The 17,961-nt window shown below is 37.2% G+C and overlaps 1 protein-coding gene across 3 annotated transcripts in view; it reads left to right on the top strand.

Annotated features, from left to right (window-relative positions):
• Positions 1–17,961, top strand: part of LIN52 (lin-52 DREAM MuvB core complex component) — a 98,692-nt gene that overhangs the window by 11,911 nt on the left and 68,820 nt on the right. Inside the window, exons 5-7 of one of the 3 annotated variants that reach the window (XM_080668320.1) lie at positions 2,119–2,202; positions 5,827–5,899; positions 6,341–8,918. In XM_080668320.1, coding sequence (XP_080524446.1) covers positions 2,119–2,202; positions 5,827–5,861 — 119 coding nt within the window. In that variant the 3' untranslated portion in view covers positions 5,862–5,899; positions 6,341–8,918. Of the gene's footprint in view, positions 1–2,118; positions 2,203–5,826; positions 5,900–6,340; positions 8,919–17,961 lie in introns of those variants that run through there. The other 2 variants (XM_080668319.1, XM_080668318.1) reach the window with 2 other exon arrangements.

Here is a 17,961-nt window from a genome sequence, read left to right as displayed (position 1 = left end):
TTTATGCTCTCCCACAGACCACCTTCCTAGTTTTTCTCTGACTGTTCCCTTGAAAGTATTCTTAGCTCACTCAAACTGCCTACCTAACTATCCTTATTAATAGTTCTTCATGTCTAAATGCCTTTCTTAACTTTTCCATGTGTAGCAATCCTTCTAATTTAAGACCTGCTCATAATGATTTTATTTGCTGGTAAAGTCCTTTAATTTTGTATAATGCTTACAGTTAACAAAAAGCTCTCGCACAAATTTTCTCATTTCTCATAAAGGTCCTGTGAGATAGGTATGATGATATCTAAGGTTCAAAGGGTTAACTTAACCAAGATTTGTTAGAGTGAAAAAATTTAAACTCTTATTTTAAGTCTTGTCTCTTACCACTATAAACAAGTGCTTATTTAGGATTTACTGCTATATGTTGTTGTCAGTACTATTAATTGACAATCCCTTCATAGGTAAGACCTGTCTTATTTTATTCTTTCCAATCAATTACTCCAATAAAGAATACTATAAGTAGTGATTATTGTTGTTTGATAAATGACTTGGAATTGAACCACAAGTGGAAATTTAAATTAAAAAACATTAATTTTCCTTGATTTTTGCTCTACTTTATTTATTTATTTTTTAATCATCCTCTGATGATAAGATTCATGATGATTGTGAAGTAATAGACTGAAATGAAGGTAAAAATTGGATGCTTGAGCTATTTAAGCAGCTGAACAGATCAAGAAAGTCTACTGCTTATGCCAGATATTGATGATAGGTGGGAGAAAAAAACACCTTTATTTGATTTCAAAGGTAATTCATTGTTCTGCATGAAATGCTTAACTGCAGGTTCCCCTCCTCCAACCCTGGAAGTATTAAGTCTCAAGGGCATTTCAGGTTCATTGTTCTAATGTTCCAAAGAGACATTTATATGCCATCAATATGCATTTTCTAAGGAAACTTTAAATTTTTAATGAGAGATATAGCATAATGTTCCATATAAATTGACCTGTATCTTAAACCTAAAAGGAATTTTGTGCTATGCTATTTAAATGAAAATCTGGGAAAGTAAATTGTTGTTGTTTTGTTTTGTTTTGTTTTTTTAAATATATTTTATTGATTTTTTTTAGAGAGGAAGGGAGAGGGATAGAGAGCCAGAAACATTGATGAGAGAGAAACATCGACCAGCTGCCTCCTGCACACCCCCCACTGGGGATGTGCCCGCAACCAGGATACATGCCCCTGACTGGAACCGAACCCAGGACCCCCCAGTCTGCAGGCCGACGCTTTATCCACTGAGCCAAACCGGCCAGGGCTAAATTGTTGTTTTTTAAGTATACTGTCTTTTTACTTGGTAAACTTAAAATTTTTTATAGGTATTTGATTTGAAGGGAAAGCTTGGGTTAATATTTAGTTTTTGTTTTCTAAACTTAGGGAAATGGGGGAACAGTACATGTTTTGTCACTGTTTTATTTTTTTATTTTTTATTTTTTTAAAATATATTTTATTGATTTTTTACAGAAAGGAAGGGAGAGGGATAGAGAGTTAGAAACATTGATGAGAGAGAAACATTGATCAGCTGCCTCCTGCACACCCCCTACTGGGGATGTGCCCGCAACCAAGGTACATGCCCTTGACGGGAACCGAACCTGGGACCCTTCAGTCCACAGGCTGATGCTCTATCCACTGAGCCAAACCGGTTAGGGCTGTCACTGTTTTATTAATTGAAATAGTAAGGACTAATAAAAGACAGTGGAGTTAGTGTCCATTTTTCAAGACAGATCTGTCTATAGGCTTTCTCAATGCTCTGTGGAGTCACAAGGTTTGATACTTGCATTGTGTATTCATATTGTATGATAGACAAAATGAATGTTGTTAAAGGATCCTTAAGATAAAACATAATTTGCTAACTCTCTCCTCATATTGGGTAAACTCATCTGACCCAGTTTTGCATTAGTGGGAAAAATTCATGTGTGTGTGTGGGCGGGGATGGTTGGAGGAGAAAAGAAATGGGTTTATGTTCTTCTTTGATAAAAATTAAAGCTTAAAATTTTGTATAAGAATGATTCCCATCTCAAGTGAGTTGTTATTAGAGAACAGTGGATAGAAATGGAATTGAAATAAATGATTCTATTTCAGAACTGGGGAGCCTCACCACAGCTAATTTGATGGAGAAGGTACGAGGCCTACAGAACCTGGCCTATCAGCTGGGGCTAGATGAGTGTGAGTACCCAGATCACATTAATTCAGGGTTGCCTGTTGTATATTTCATGATGAGCTCTAGCTGTAATACAGATGTCTGTATAACATTTTATGAAGGTAAGATGTTATTATAATCTAAAATGTGCCTTTTATGATAGAGTATGCTGGAATAATTACTGAGTTTACTAGGTAACATTTATTTTTCTCTGTACAGTAAAAATATATTGAAAATTCTTTCAGTTTTATGTGATAGAATGTCCAATCAAACTAGCTTAAGCAAAAGAAGAACTTTATTAGCTCACATAAATCAAAATTCCCGGAGTAGAAATAGTTTTAAGGATATCTAGATCCATGACTGTTAATGATGTCATTGGGATTTGCTTTTGTTTTACATCTCAAGACTTTGTTTCACTCATGCATTAGTCTTATTCTCTGCTGCTGCAGATAGCTTTTTCCTAGAACTGGAACAAGTGGCCAAAATGAGCTCTAATTATATCTTTGAATTTCATAGTCCCCAAAGATAGAACATCTTTTCTGAACATTCCAAAAGAAAGGTCCTGGGAGGACTCTGACTGTTCCATCTTGGCTCACATACCTAACCTGCAACCAGTCCTTTAGCCAGGTAGCATGGAGCACTCTGATAGATCAGGCCTGGGTCCTAGGTGCAGACACAGATTGAAAGGCTTAGTCTAAATCAAATTACACAGAATGGGAGAGAACAATTGATTCCTCAAAGGACAGGATAGATAGCAGAGCAAAAACATAATTTAAAAAAGATCTTACTTATTCCTATCTGTTCTTCATTATTTTAGTTTTAAATTATTTCTTTACTAGAGGCCTGGTGCACGAATTCATACACGGGTGGGGTCCCTCGGCCTGGCCAGTAATCAGGCTGATAGGGGCCGATCGGGCTGATAGGGGCCTATAGGGGCCATGGGAGGTTGGCTGTGGGAGTGCACTGACCACCAGGAGGCAGCTCCTGCGTTGAGAGTCTGCCCCCTGGTGGTCAGTGTGCATCATAGTGACCAGTCGTTCAGTCACTTAGGCTTTAATATAAATAGATAGGTAAATTATATCTCTTCCTATACTGTATTCATTTTAAAATTAGAAAAGGAATTGTAGAAAATTTTCACTTTGTAATTGAAAGAGATATTCAACATAAATACAGTGGTTAGAACTTTGTTCTCAGTAGGTACCTCTTGAGACCTTTATAAATCCATAGTTATGAGAGGCTATTATAGCTTATAATTTTCTCCAAAAATGCAAGTTTTGTACTGATTAGAGGATGGATTAGAGCAATCCTAAAATGTTTCATAAATTATTTTTCTTGTTTATAGAGCATATGGTGGGTTTTTATGCATCATTGATTTAAGTTACTTCCAAATTCAACATTTAACTTTAAAATTTAATTTAGAGCCTATGGTTTTTGACTGATATCATCATTTCTTTAGCCCTCTTTATCTTTTCTTTGTTTCCATTACTGTGATTAACATTAGTTCTTTTTTTTTTTTTCTACCAAGAAAACATTTTTGAATTACTTTGTGAATCAAGAAGCAGAGAACAACAAACTGCTTTGAGATATGGTTGCTAGATACTCTGCTAGGTTCACTAACTGCTAGGTTGTGACCTAACTCTTCTCTATGTACTGTGTATTTCTTGTGGTTGAAGTTTATGTCTTGGTAAAATTACTAATTACTAGATATGTCATAGACCTCCAGGGTTTATAATGAAAAAGCAAATTGTTGATTATTAAATTCATGAATGCAAGGCTTGTATAGTATAGAAATTGATTCTCTTTCTAGCTCTGGATAATAAATGCTGTAATAATAATAATGATCAATCCTTTATCTCTCTGTGTCAATTTTTTTATAAAATAAATTTTATGCTCAGTGTATCAAGAAGATGCTATGTCATCGAATATATTGATTAATAATGTTATTTCTAGTTAGTTATAGTTGAAATTGCTATATTTTCTCTGAATAGTTTTTTTGCTTTCCTACTGAGAAAGATAATGAAGTGAGTTTGTGTGGGGGTTTTTTCACTACTTTTAATTATGGAAAATTTTAAACATATACTAAGGTAGAGAGACTAAAATAATGACTTCATGTACTCATATCTGGCTTTAATAGTCAACGTGGGCAATCTGTTTTACTTATATCAACCTCCCATGATTCTTTTAAAGCAATTCTCAGGCATCAGATTACCTCATTGTCAAATAACTTCACATGTGATTTCAAAAGATAAGGACCTTCCCTTCCTCCCTCCCTTTCTTTCTGTCTTTCTTTCTTTAATATAACTGCAATTCCATTATTATGCCTAAAATTTTTTTAGCAAACTTGCTTAATATCATCAAATACCCAATTAAGATTCAGATTTCCCTGGTTGACTCATAATTGCTTTTATACAGTTAGCTTGTTTAAATCAGTATCTAATTAAAGGTTCATATGCCATATTTGGTGGTTTTGTCTCTTAAGTCTCTCTTATTTATTCATTTATTTTTAAAATAGTTTTTATTGATTTCAGAGAGAGGAAGGGAGATGAAGAGAGAGATAGAAACATGAATGATGAGAGAGAATCACTGATCGGCTGCTTCCTGCATGCCCTACACTGGGGATTGAGCCTGCAACCCTGGCACATGCCCTGACCTCCTAGTTCATAGGTCAGTGCTCAACCACCGAGCCATGCCAGCCGTGTTCTTTTATTTATTTTTTTATTACTCTTTTAAAATATGTTTTTATTGATTTCAGAGAGAGGAAGGGAGAGGGAGATAGAAACATCAGTGATGAGAGAGAATCATCAATTAGCTGCCTCCTGCACACCCTCTACTGGTGATTGAGCCCACAACCTGGGAATCAAACTGTGACCTCCTGGTTCATAGGTCAACATTCAACCAATGAGCCACACCAGCCAGGCTTAAGTCTCTTTTAATCTGTCATAGTTCCTCCTCCCTTTTATTTTCCCTTGTCATTTATTAAACCTAGTTATTTGTTCAGTAGCATTTTCCATATTCTAGATTTTGTTGCTTACCATCCCTATGGTAGTGCATAGATAGATACAGGCTTGATTTTTTTTAAAAAAAAAAGTATTTTTATTGATTTCAGAGAGGAAGGGAGAGGGAGAGAGAGATATAGAAACATCAATGATGAGAGAGAATCATTGATCGGCTGCCTCCTGCATGCCCCCTACTGGGGATCGAGACCGCAACCCAGGCATATGCCCTTGACCGGAATTGAACCTGGGACCCTTCAGTCCACAGGCCGACGCTCTATCCACTGAGCCAAGCCGGCTTGGGCTACAGGCTTGATTTTTATTTTGGCAAGAATATTTCATAAGTATTGTATACATTTATCAGAAGGTATATAATGTCTGTCTCTCTTTGTGATATTAAGGTTAATTTAGTAAAGATATTGTTAGCCTGATTTATTTTTCATTGTAAAATTCGCCATCAGCATTGCATCAGAGTTTTAGCAACCTTTGATAACTGCCTAAGTCCACTATTTTATTATAGGTTTCAAAATGGTAATATTCTAATTCTGTCATTCCATTTTATTAGCTAGAATTTTTATGTAATGGTCTTTATATTAGTTATTTATTATTACCTTGAAAGCTATTTTTACTGAATAAATTATTCTTTCTCTTTATCAGTTTTTAGAATGAATCAGTTCCCTAAGCATCAATAAAATCTATTTTAATGGCTTTCCACTGAATCAGAAACTTGGTATGGTTTGTTTTAGGTTTAGTTTTTAATTTGCACAGTTAAAATCATTATTACTGTTAAAGGTATTTCTAAAACTTAAGGCTTTGTAGGTGGGGAGATTTAAAGTCAACTAATCAGCCACCTTATGCACTGAACCAAAACTATGCAACAGAAATGCTCATTTCTGCCAGATAAGTCTCATGAACACAGCTGAGATTTTTCAAAATTATTTTCTAGTTCAAAATTCAGTCTCATTTAAACTTCTGTAGCAGTGCTTTGCAACCAATTGTCATTTGCTTTGATCATAAGGAATTAGTTGACGTATTTAGAATATAGATTTTATATTTAGACTTGGAAAGAATTACATGGATATGGATCAGACTTCTTGGGTATAGACTCTCTTTGTTTTATTGTGTATAGTGTATTTGCATAAAAACAAGATTTTTTTTTTTGTCCTTATAGATTATTCATCTACTCTAGAGGTTGACATTTACTTGATGCCCTAATCTGGTATTTTGATGTCTCAATCCTCTTTTCTACATTAATAGAGAGGATGACATGGATGAAAAATAAGCAATAGGAACTGATGAATCCCCCAGGACCAATTATCCTGTTTTCATGCAAATATCTGCACTGATAAAGATGATGGAAAGAAAAAAGATGCAAAAAATACTTGTCCTTAAAACATGATTGTTTGTCACTTCTTTAGAGCATTGTTAAATGTTAGTATAGAAATAATGTGAACCTTCTTGGGCTGATAATAACTAGATTGTGTCTTTTGAGAGGCAAACCCTGCCCTTTGATTTGGTACATGATTATGTCTCATAACCCTTTTGGTGTGCAGATTTGGGAATGCAATAATTTTTTTGTATAGGGGCCTCTTGGCTTGATTTGGGCAGTTAATTTATATGAAATTCTCATGATATATATATAGAAATACAAAAAATTGTAAACTGCCTTACCATATAAAGAATTCCATTTCTGTTACTTTCATCTGAGTTCAGTGTCCTTTCTGTTTTGTACTGGAACTGTTGTAGTCACTTCTTATTGGTCTGCCTGCCTCTCAACTACCTCATCCCAGTCTCTCTTGTTTGCCACTACCAGATTAATTTTTCTGAAGTATCATTTCTTCGGTTTGTCCTTTGCTCATAAGTCATTAGCAGTGCTTCATTACCTATATGATAAAATTCAGATTCCTTTGCATGGCATTCAAAATCCTCTATACCAAGCATGTCAAACACGCGGGCTGCAGGCTGCATGTGGCCCACAGTGCATATTTTTGCGGCCCAGCCAATATAATGGTATGTAAGAAACATTTTAATAAAAATTCCGTAACTTAATTTTTACAATATTCTTTTATACATAATCTATATATATTAAAGACTGATATGCTAAGTGTCTGTCATGTAGCAATGCCCAGCTTCCCCTCTCCCTAGCGACTAGCCTTGCAGTTTCTTCAGCCCAGGAACACGACTTGCTTTATAGCCAGGTGGAAATATTTTACACTTTAACCAAATGTCTGTGAAGCATTTTCCCATGCCTCATCTCATTTGATCCTCACAGAAGTCCTGGAGTAGATAGATAGGAGACTCAGTGGAATCCTATTTTCTTTTCATTAGCTGGAAAACGGAGATTTAGAAAGCTTAGAAACTTGACCCAACTGAAAAGAAGTAAGAAATGGTGGACCTTGAAAATGACTTCAGGTTTTCTCACTGCACAGAATATAGTCAAACACTGCTGCAGTTAAATATTTTACCCTTTGTTCTCCCTGTATGATCTACAATAATAATCTGCTTCATGTTGATATTTACTGCTGTGTTGCTGACAGTTACCTGAAAGAGCAGTTGGGGTGCTTCACTGGGCTGGAAAAAGTTTAGCTAAATCAGAAAGCAGGTCTAATTAAGCAAGTTTATTCTATACTAGAGGCCCGGTGCATGAAAATTCATGCACTGGAGGGGGTCCCTCAGCCCGGCCTGCCCCCTCTAACAGTCTGGGAGCCCTCAGGGGCAGGAGGCGACCCGGCAATCAGGGAAAGGTGATGCCCCCATCACACCTCTGCTGCTGCCACTGCTGGCAGCACAAGCCTTGGCCGGCCCTGGTTACCTGAGCCTTGGGTGGCCCTGGGCGGCTAGGCAGCCACCATCCGAGGCTTGCCTGTGCCTCGGGCCAGCCGTGGGCGGCTGGGGGGCTGAGAGGCTGGGGGACTCCGGAGGCAGGCGTGTGGAGCGGCTGGACCCGCTTGGGGGTGGGCCTGGCCATGCCACATGCCTATCACCCTGGCGGGGCTGAGGGAACTGGGTGCCGCCATCTTGTGGCTGTGGGCACTGCCATTTTTTGAGGGTGTGGCAGTCAATTAGCATATTCCCTCCTTATTGGCTGTGGGTGCCGTCATCTTTGTGAGGGTGTGACGGTCAATTGGCATATTCCCTCTTTATTAGATAGGATATATAAAAGGCTAAGTTGATTCACGCATGCGTGATACATATAAAGCTCTTGCTGGTGCCAATTTCACATGTGTGTTTCGATCTGTCTGTCATTGTCGATGGTAAATTTGGTTGACACTTCTATTATAGAGAAAGGGTAAATAGTGATATTAAAATATTTCTTCTAATTAATTTCCTTTCAATGTGCACGAATTCGTGCACCAGGCCACTAGTTATTAATAACGAACTACAACGTTCGCTGATGACTGATTACTACAATCATGTTACATTCATTTCCCTTATGCGCAGATGCACCATTTCTCTCCACTAATACTAGCAGCAAATATTTTAGCAGCCGATTGCCATGTCATTAGTCTTGCACTGACTTGTTTGGTGTATGCAACAGGAAATATTTTGCTTTCGGAGAACAAGAAAAATAGGTTTATTTGCGTTACGCTTATTAATTTGTGCAGTTATTCAGTGTCTGGTAAGTTAATGTTCAAGAAAAAAATATTAATCTTTATTAAAATGTTCTATTATTTTATGTTAATGATTACCCATTTATTCCAGCCCTTTGTATTGAGCATGTCTCTATCGAAATAAACCTATGATTCTATGAAAATTGAAGGTTTTGTTTTCTTGCAGCCCACATAAACTTAAACCTTGTTTATTTGGCCCGTGTAAGCCTTTGAGTTTGACATGCTTGCTCTATACTCTGGCCCTAGCCTAATCACTAGCCTACCAAAATACCATGCACTGTTCCCATTTGAAATACTCATTCTTCCCAGAACACTTTCCCATCTTCTTAATTCTGTTCATGCTATTCCTTTTTCTCAGAATGTTCTCCCTGACCTAGTTCTAGTATTATAACGTTTATTCATCCGTTATTATTCTGCCCAGTATTTATCATCTTTTCCTTTTCATACCTGATATGAAAAGTGAACTCTTTTAGTCTCCCAAATTACTCAAGAGCAGTTTATTTTGTATGACACTTTTACCATTTTGGGAGATTTTTGGTACATCTTATCTCTTGGATTGATTATAACTATATGGTAAGAATCATATTTTTGGGCTGTCTTTGTAACCCATAGAGTACCTGGTATATAGTAAATGTGCAATGCATATTTTTTGATTAAAGAATGATCAACTACAGATGCCTTCAAATGAAATGACAGAATTTTTCTAATGAAATTCATTGACTTAAAACTGAAAAGGTAGAAATTATTCTATTTCTGGATGATTTTTTTTTTTTTTTTGTATTTTAGTGATGAGAAAAGTAAGAAGGTCTTTTAATATCTGAAAATTTTCCTCTATGACAGTGGATGATCAACCACACATAGTAAAGATAGTGTGAAGCTTGTTGATAATGGTTTGTTCTATCTTATGTCTCAACCCTACTCCATCACAATCATGACCTGGGCATGATCCTGACTTAGTCTTGTAAGTTGCAACATTATATAGCTTGCTTTATTCCTAAGATTCATTGGACTATTGTGAATCTTATTGAATACTACTGATTCTCTGCCATTTTTACTCTTAAGAACCCCCCTCCCCCCAATTCCTTAAAGCTATAAACATTTTAGTAGTCATGCAGGTTACCTATTTACTGGCTATCTTCAAAATACTTTAAAATAGAATGACAGCAGATCATGTCTTTTGAAACTTAGGCTAAAGCTTGGGGCTCTGGTGCATGGTGTTTTTGTTGTTGTTTTTAATAACAGCTTTGTTGAGATATAATTTATATACCCTACAATTCACTTTTTAAAAAAATATATTTTTATTGATTTCAGAGAGGAAGGGAGAAGTAGAGAGAGAAACATCAATGATGAGAGAGAATCATTGATTGGCTGCCTCCTGCATACCCCACACTGGAGATCGAGCCCCAAACCCAAGTATGTGCCCTGACCAGGAATTGAATCTTGATCTCATGGTTCCTAGGTTGTTACTCAACCACTGGGCCAAGCCAGCCAGGCTACAATTTACTTTTTTATAGTGTGTAATTCAATGATTTTTAGTATATTCAGAGTTCTTGCAACACAATCAGTTTTAGAACCTTTTTATCACTACCAAAAGAAACTACCCATTAGCAGTCACTCCCCATTTCCTTCCACCCCTAAACTCAATAGGCATAAGAGCAGGACTAACAAATGAGTTGAATAAAGTTCAGGGTATGATATGCATGTACAGAAACCAATCGTAATTCTCTACAGTAGCTAATCTGTCTGTATGAATTTGCCTTGCTTGAACATTTCATAAAAATGGAATCATACAAAATGTGGTCTTTGTGACTAGTTTCTTTCACTTAACATAGTGTTTTCAGTGTTCTATGTTGTAGCATGTACCAGTACTTTATTTCTTTTTTGGCTGAAGAATGTTTTATTGTATAAATACAGTTATTTACTAGTTATCCACATATTTATCCACCAGTTGACGGACATTTGAGTTATTTTCACTATTTGGCTGATGTGAATAATGCTACTATGAACTTCACGTACAAGTTTTTATGTGGGTCTATCTTTTCATTCTGTTGAATTTTATAACTAGGAGTGGAATTTCTGGGTCATATGGTAACTCTACCTCTGACCTTTGAGGAACTGTCAGACTATTTAAAATACTGGGTATACCAGCAGTGTACAAGGGTTCCAATTTCTTCATATCCTTGCCAGTACTTGTTATTTTTTGTTTAAGGAAATTATTATCATATCCATCTTAATGGATGTGAAGTGGTAGCTCATGATTTGGAATTACATTTGCCTAAAACTAATGGTATCGCACATGTTGTCATTTGTTTATTGGCCAATTGTATGTCTTCTTGGAAAACTGTCTATTCAGATCCTTTGTCTACTTTTTTTTTTTTTAATCCTCACCAGAGGGTATTTTTTCCTTTGATTTTAGAGACAGTGGAAGGAATGAGGGAGAGAAATATTCATGTGAGAGAGACACATCAATTGGTTGCCTGCTGCATGTCCCCGGTAGGGGCTGGGGATTAAACCTGAACCCAGGTATGTGCCCTTGACCTGGAATCGAACCCTCAAACTTTCAGTGCTCAGGCCGTTGCTCTATCCACTGAACCAAACTGGCTAGGGCAGTACCTCACTATCTTGATTACTGTAGCTTTGTAGCAAGTTTTGAAATTGGGATGTGTGAGTTTTCCAGGTTTGTTCTTTTTCAAGATTGTTTTTGCTCTTCTGGGTTCCTTAAATTTCCATAGGAATTTCAACTTGTCAATTATTTAAAAGAAATCAGCGGGGATTTTGATAAGGATCGCATTGACTCTCTAGATCACTTTGGGGAGTATTGCCATCTTAATAATATTAAGGTCATTCATTAATGTGGTGTGTCATTCTCTTTACTTATATCTTCTTTAATTTCAACCATATTTTGTAGTTTTCAAAGTATGTGTAAATTTTGCACTTAATTTATTTTATTTTTTATTTTTTAAAATATATTTTATTGATTTTTTACAGAGAGGAAGGGAGAGGGAGAGAGAGTTAGAAACATCCATCAGCTGCCTCCTGTACACTTCCTACTGGGGATGTGCCCGCAACCAAGGTACATGCCCTTGACCAGAACTGAACCTCTGGGACCCTTCATCCACAGGCCGACGCTCCATCCACTGAGCCAAACTGGTTAGGGCTGCACTTAATTTATTAATATGTATCCATAAGTCCTGAAAGAAAATCTTGTGTTGATCATTTTTGATTTTGCCTTATGAGGGTAAAATCATGACAGACTGACATGGACAATTGTGAATTTTAAAAATGTATTCCTAAGTATTTTATTTTTTGATGTATTATAAATGGAATTGTTTTCTTAATTTCATTTTCTGTGTGCTTATTGCCTCTGTAGAGAAAAACAATGCTTGTACATACATTTTATATCCTGCAACTTAACTTATTTATTAATTCTAATTGTGTTTTAGTAGATATACTTAAGGTTTTTAATACCCCAAATTAGGTTACCTGCAAATAGAGATAGTTTTACTTATTCATTTACAATCTGGATATTTTATTTCATTGTCTTGCCTAATTGCCCTCGTTAGTAAGTTTGGTACAGTGTTGAATAGAAGCAGCAAGAGTGGACATCTTTGTCTTCTTCCTAATGTTAGGGAAAAGCACTAAGTGTGATGTTTGTGGGTGTTTTGTAGATTACCTTTGTCAGGTTAAAGAAGTTAGGTCTTATTTTTTGTTAGATGTTGAGGTGTTTTGTTTTTAATAATGAAGAGGAATTGAATTTGATACATTTATTCTTGATTACATGTTACCATCTATAATAATAAAAGCATAGTATGCTAATTAGGCCAGATGTCCTTCCTGACGTCTTTCCAGGTGACCTTCTGGACGAAGCTGTGGCGGTGGGGGTCGAGGCAGAGGCGGCCGCCATGGCTGTGGGGGCCGAGGGGCGGCCACTACGGCGGCTGGGGCCAAGCCCCTTGCACAAATTTCGTGCATCAAGCCTCTAGTATCTTATAAAACAAATAAAAATCTCAATTTAATTTACACTCATTTACTTGAACTGGTTTGAAATTACCTTGGTACTATAAAGAAAAGATTACCTAAGAAGTTATTAAGTAAATTAGATCACACGAAGTATATTGCCATCTAAAGAAGCTTTAAGAAGTTTAGCTTATTTTGATATATGCAAGTGCTTCTGCTAATTTATAGTCTAATCCTATATGTTTATTTAGCAGTTTCAATAGGACTGTTATTTGGCTAAATGTAATCACCATAGTTTTTTAAAGTAAACATTTTATTGTAAACAGATTGAGACTTCCCCATTTAACCTTGATACTTCATCCCAGTAATCTACATTGATGAAGTTGTGTGCACCAGAAATTATTTGATATAACTTTCTTTGGTGGTGGTACCACAGAAAAGCTTCCGCTTCAAGCTAGCCTGTGGTATAGTAGACTTCTCTACCCTCTAGGCATGTGATTTTTTTTAAGTGGCCATTTATGTTTAGAAGTCCAAATAAAATTCTAACGAACACTTAGCTCTTTTAATTTTTTAATTTTAACCTATGAAGGAGGGCAGAGAGATAATAATTGACACTCTTATACCCTGAATATTCTTCACTGTGACTTGACATCAGACTTATTTATCTGGCTTACTTTATAAGGTCTGTTCAGTCCTACCTTTGTCTATATTAGTTAAAAGTTAAATTAACTCACTTGTCTGATTGAAGAGAAAAATCACCTAGCCTTCAACCTCTAGATGGCAGCATGAGTCTTATTATATTACTACTTTTTCCTCTATACATGTCTCCTGAACTGTGTTTCTGTTTTTGGTAAAAAATTCTTGTAACTTTACCAGACTACTTGCCTGACTTTGTTGATGCCTTGCTTGATTTTTAGCTTTTTTTTTTTCTTTTCATCTCTCCATTGTTTTACTCCCCACCCCAAACAATTCCTTTCTTAAGCAGTGTATATTTTTTACTTTTTAATTGAATTGATTGGGGTGACATCTATATATATAAAAGGCTAATATACAAAGTGTCCCCTCGGAAGTTTGGCCAGGAGACCAGGAATTCAATTGCTCGCTATGACGTGTGCTGACCACCAGGGGGCAGCATGGAACGAGGGGAGAAAGGCCCTGGCCAGCAGCCAGAAGGCCCCAATTGGCCCTGATTGCCAGCCAGGCCTAGGGACCCTACCCATGCACGAATTTTGTGCACTGGGCCTCTAGTTGGTTAATAAAATTATATAGGTTTCAGGTATACAATTCTATAATACGTCATTTATGTATTATATGTTCATCACCCAAAGTCAAGTCTCCTTCCTCCCTCCTTTATCCTCTTCTACCTCCTCCTGCCCCTTTCCCTCTAGTAATCATCAAACTGTTGTCTGTGTCTATGAGATGTTTTTGGTTGCTGTTGTTATTGTTTTCTTAATCCCTTCATCTTTTTCACCCAGTCCCCCAAGCTCCCTCCTCTCTAACAGCTGTCAGTCTGTTTGTTTTCTGTATCTATGAGTCTGTTTCTATTTTGTTTGTTTGTTCATCAGATTCCACATGTAAGTGAAACCATATGGTATTTGTCTTTCTCTGACTGGCTTATGTCACTTAGCATAATATTCTCCAGGTCCATCCATGCTGTCACAAAGGATAAGATTTCCTTTTTAATGGCTGAGTGGTATTCCATTGTGTAAATGTACCACAGCTTTTTTAATCCATTCATTTAATGATAGACACTTGGGCTACTTCTAAATCTTGGCTATTGTAAATATGCTACAATGAACATAGGGCTGTATATATTCTTTCTTCTTTATTTTTATATGTATTATTTTGAATTAGTGTTAGCTAAAATTGATAAAATAAACTTGAACTCAATACCTCAAGAAGAATTTAATTGTTTCAAAATAAAGCTTTAACTACTTAGCCATTTTGAGTGATGAGATAATAGCAAAAGAAAGAAGCAACTATTTGAGTGCCTACTTCCTGCAAGGCTCTGTAGGAGCTATGAAGATGAATAAGACATAAATTACTGCCCTTGTGCAGATTAAAATCTAGCAGTAAAGAGATAAGACAATTAGGTAAATGATTCTTTATAGAAGGTAGAGGAGTTAAACTCTGGGCATAGGGGAGAAGGGGGCAATTACATTAGATTGCTTTAGGAATGGCAGATAAGGTTCATTTTGTATGTCAACATGGATTGATGGGTAAAGATTGCCTAGGTCTGTTTGATTGAGGGATTTTGAGAAGGGCCTGGATTCAGAAATCAATTAGTGTTGTCTGCTATGAACAAGGGAACGATATGGGTATGGTAGTATTTTCTGTTTCTGGATCATTGAGCATAGACCTTAGAGAACACATAGGATCTGGATAGGTGGAAGTGGGAAGGGACCACATTCCAGGTGGAATGAATATGAAAGCAGAGTTTGAAACAACTGCTATGCTCAAGGAACGGTGTGAATGATCTAATCTGGTCCTTAAGGAGCCCAGGTTATATTAATGGTGGTAAGGACTAAGACTAGGAGGGAGATAGGTGCCAGATTGAGGAGGGCCTTGAACTTGGGAGGGGGTGGGGGGGGGGTGGGAGGGGGAAGGCAGGTGAAGGGTTAGATTCATAGATAATAGGGCCATGAACAATGTCTTTTGAATGTCTTACTGACTATAACATTATATGTTCACTATATGGCTTGTGAGACACTTTACTAAGAGACTTTACTACAAATCTGTTTATTGTAAAGATAAAGAAGAAAGTGAATAAAACCTAGCATTATGACTAAGAGGTAACTACTGGTAACAATTGATGTGTTTCTTGACCCTCCATTTTCCCTTTATGTATGGATGTGTGCTTACATTTCTATGTGAGCCCATGCATATACACAAACATGCTTTTTAACATTACTGAGACTAAAGTCTATGTATGTAATTTTAGCCTGTAAATACTTTTTCCCCCCATTTATTCTATTGTAAGCATTTATCTGTGTCATTAAAAATTCTATCACTGAAGATTTTTGAGTAGGGAAATCACGTACCTTTAGGAGCCATTAGTGCATAGGATGGAAGGGAATGGTTGAGACAGAGGCTGCAAGCTATTGTGGGAACTCAGCAAGAAGAATTGAGAGCTTGAATGAATGATGGCAGTGTGAATAGAAAGAAGTGCACTGACAGTAGATGTTTCAGGTATATCATTTTCTAGATAGGTCTTAGGGAATAAGCTGAAATAAAGAGTTTTTACCCTTATGTTTAGAGCCTGGTTAATGACAGGGAAGTCAGAAGGAAAGAGGGATTTGCTTAAAGAAAAAAAATCACCTAATTCTCTTACATGTCCCTTAGTAGGCAGGCACCTTAATTTTCATAGAAATAAGTAAAATCCATTAGTATAGGTTGGTGTAATTAACAGCATTAAAGCAATGCTCTTTTCAAGTTTAGTCATATCACCTAGACAATAGGTAATGTTTTAGATAGTTATTTTTTTCTCAGGGAAATGAATTTGTGAAACAAAATATCCATAACTTCAGAAGTAGATTTGTAGAGTCCCTATACTCTGGTAGATTATTACTTTAGTATAGTTTTCTTACATAGTAGTACTTTTTCATTCAACTACCTACCTGTAGCTATTCAGAAAATTGTTGCCTTTGTATATAATAACTCACCAAATCTTTGTTAACTGGAAAAAAAAATTTGCAAGTTTAAATTTGAAGTAACAGTAATTGCCCTAAAATATTTGCTATTGATGCATCTTTTAATTAACCCCTCTATTTGGGTTATAGCAGCACTAGGGTAAATTCCTAGGAGTGATGACTACATTTTACATGTAGCTGGAGATTTGTGGGATCTCTCATGGAGAATGAAATATACTGTCAAATTGTCTTCCAGAAAGGCACTACCTAGCCTTATATTCTCTCCAACACCAAGTATTATAATTTTTAAAAGTCATTGCCAACTTGATAGGCAAAATATTAATATACTAGAAGCCCACCACGCGAAATTGCGAAAGACCCAGACCCAGTGTACTTGGGACCCAGCGTCAAGTCCCCGCCCACCTGCATGCGCCTCGCTGCGCACGCAGCCCCACCCACCTGCACACACGCAGCCTCGCCCACCTTGAAGACAGTTGTGGACGGAGATAAGAATAGTTTCCTGCTCTAACCTTTCCTTCTCAGGAGCACTTAAATTGACCTTCGTTGGAAGATGAGAATTGAATAGAGCAACACTTACTTGTTCCCATGAAGAAATCATATGATGTTCAGTAGGTGCCTTTTGGCGTTTGGTCGTGACGGTGTGATAGCATCACGGCCACGGGGTTTTTATAATAAGACATTGTTTTAATGTTTGCTTATTCACTTGTGAAAATGAAATCTTTTTAATGTTTCTTGATCATGTCTGGTGACAAGGACTGGAAATTAAGAAAGTATAGATTTAAATTATTTTAACCTGAAAAATAAAGTCCCAGGGAACGTGATTAAAAAGCAACCTAAAGTGTTATAAGTTGCATTTCTCAAATATCAAATTAAACTTACTTTTGTTTTCTGCATTTCCATACTATTTCACCATAGTCATTAGCATGGCATCCTATTTAGGTTGTAATACAGTATAAAATCTAGAAATCTCACTTTGAAGGGATCAAGGTTATTTCTCATAATTAGAAATTGTCAATTTAGCCTTAAGTATTTTGAGTTTTTAAAAATCCTATCTAATAAAAGAGTAATATGCAAATTGACCGTCACTCCAACACACAAGATGGCTGCCCCCATGTGGACACAAGATGGCCAGCAGGGGAGGACAGTTGGGAGGGACCAGGCCTGCAAGAGAGGGCAGTTGTGGGCGATCAGGCCAGCAGGGGAGGGCAGTTGGGAGGGACCAGGCCTGCAAGGGAGTGCAGTTGGGAGCGATCAAGCCTGCAGGGGAGGGCAGTTAGGGGTGACCAGGCCGGCAGAGGAGGGAAGTTGGGGGCAACCGGACCTGCAAGGAAGGGCAGTTTGGGGGTCCTAGGTCTGCAGGGGAGAGCAGTTGCGGGGGGACCAGGCCTGCAGGGGAGGGCAGTTAGGGGCAAACAGGCTGGCAGGGGAATGGTTAGGGGGTGATCAGGCTGGCAAGCAGAAGCGGTTAGGGGCAATCAGGAAGGCAGGCAGGCGAGCAGTTGGGAGCCAGCAGTCCTGGATTGTGAGAGGGCAGTCGGACATCCCTCGAGGGGTCCCAGATTGGAAAGGGTGCA

This window comes from Plecotus auritus (assembly GCF_963455305.1).
Source record: "Plecotus auritus genome assembly, chromosome: 1".
Classification (NCBI taxonomy): Eukaryota; Metazoa; Chordata; class Mammalia; order Chiroptera; family Vespertilionidae; genus Plecotus; species Plecotus auritus.
This window is presented reverse-complemented; position numbering and strand designations above follow the sequence as displayed.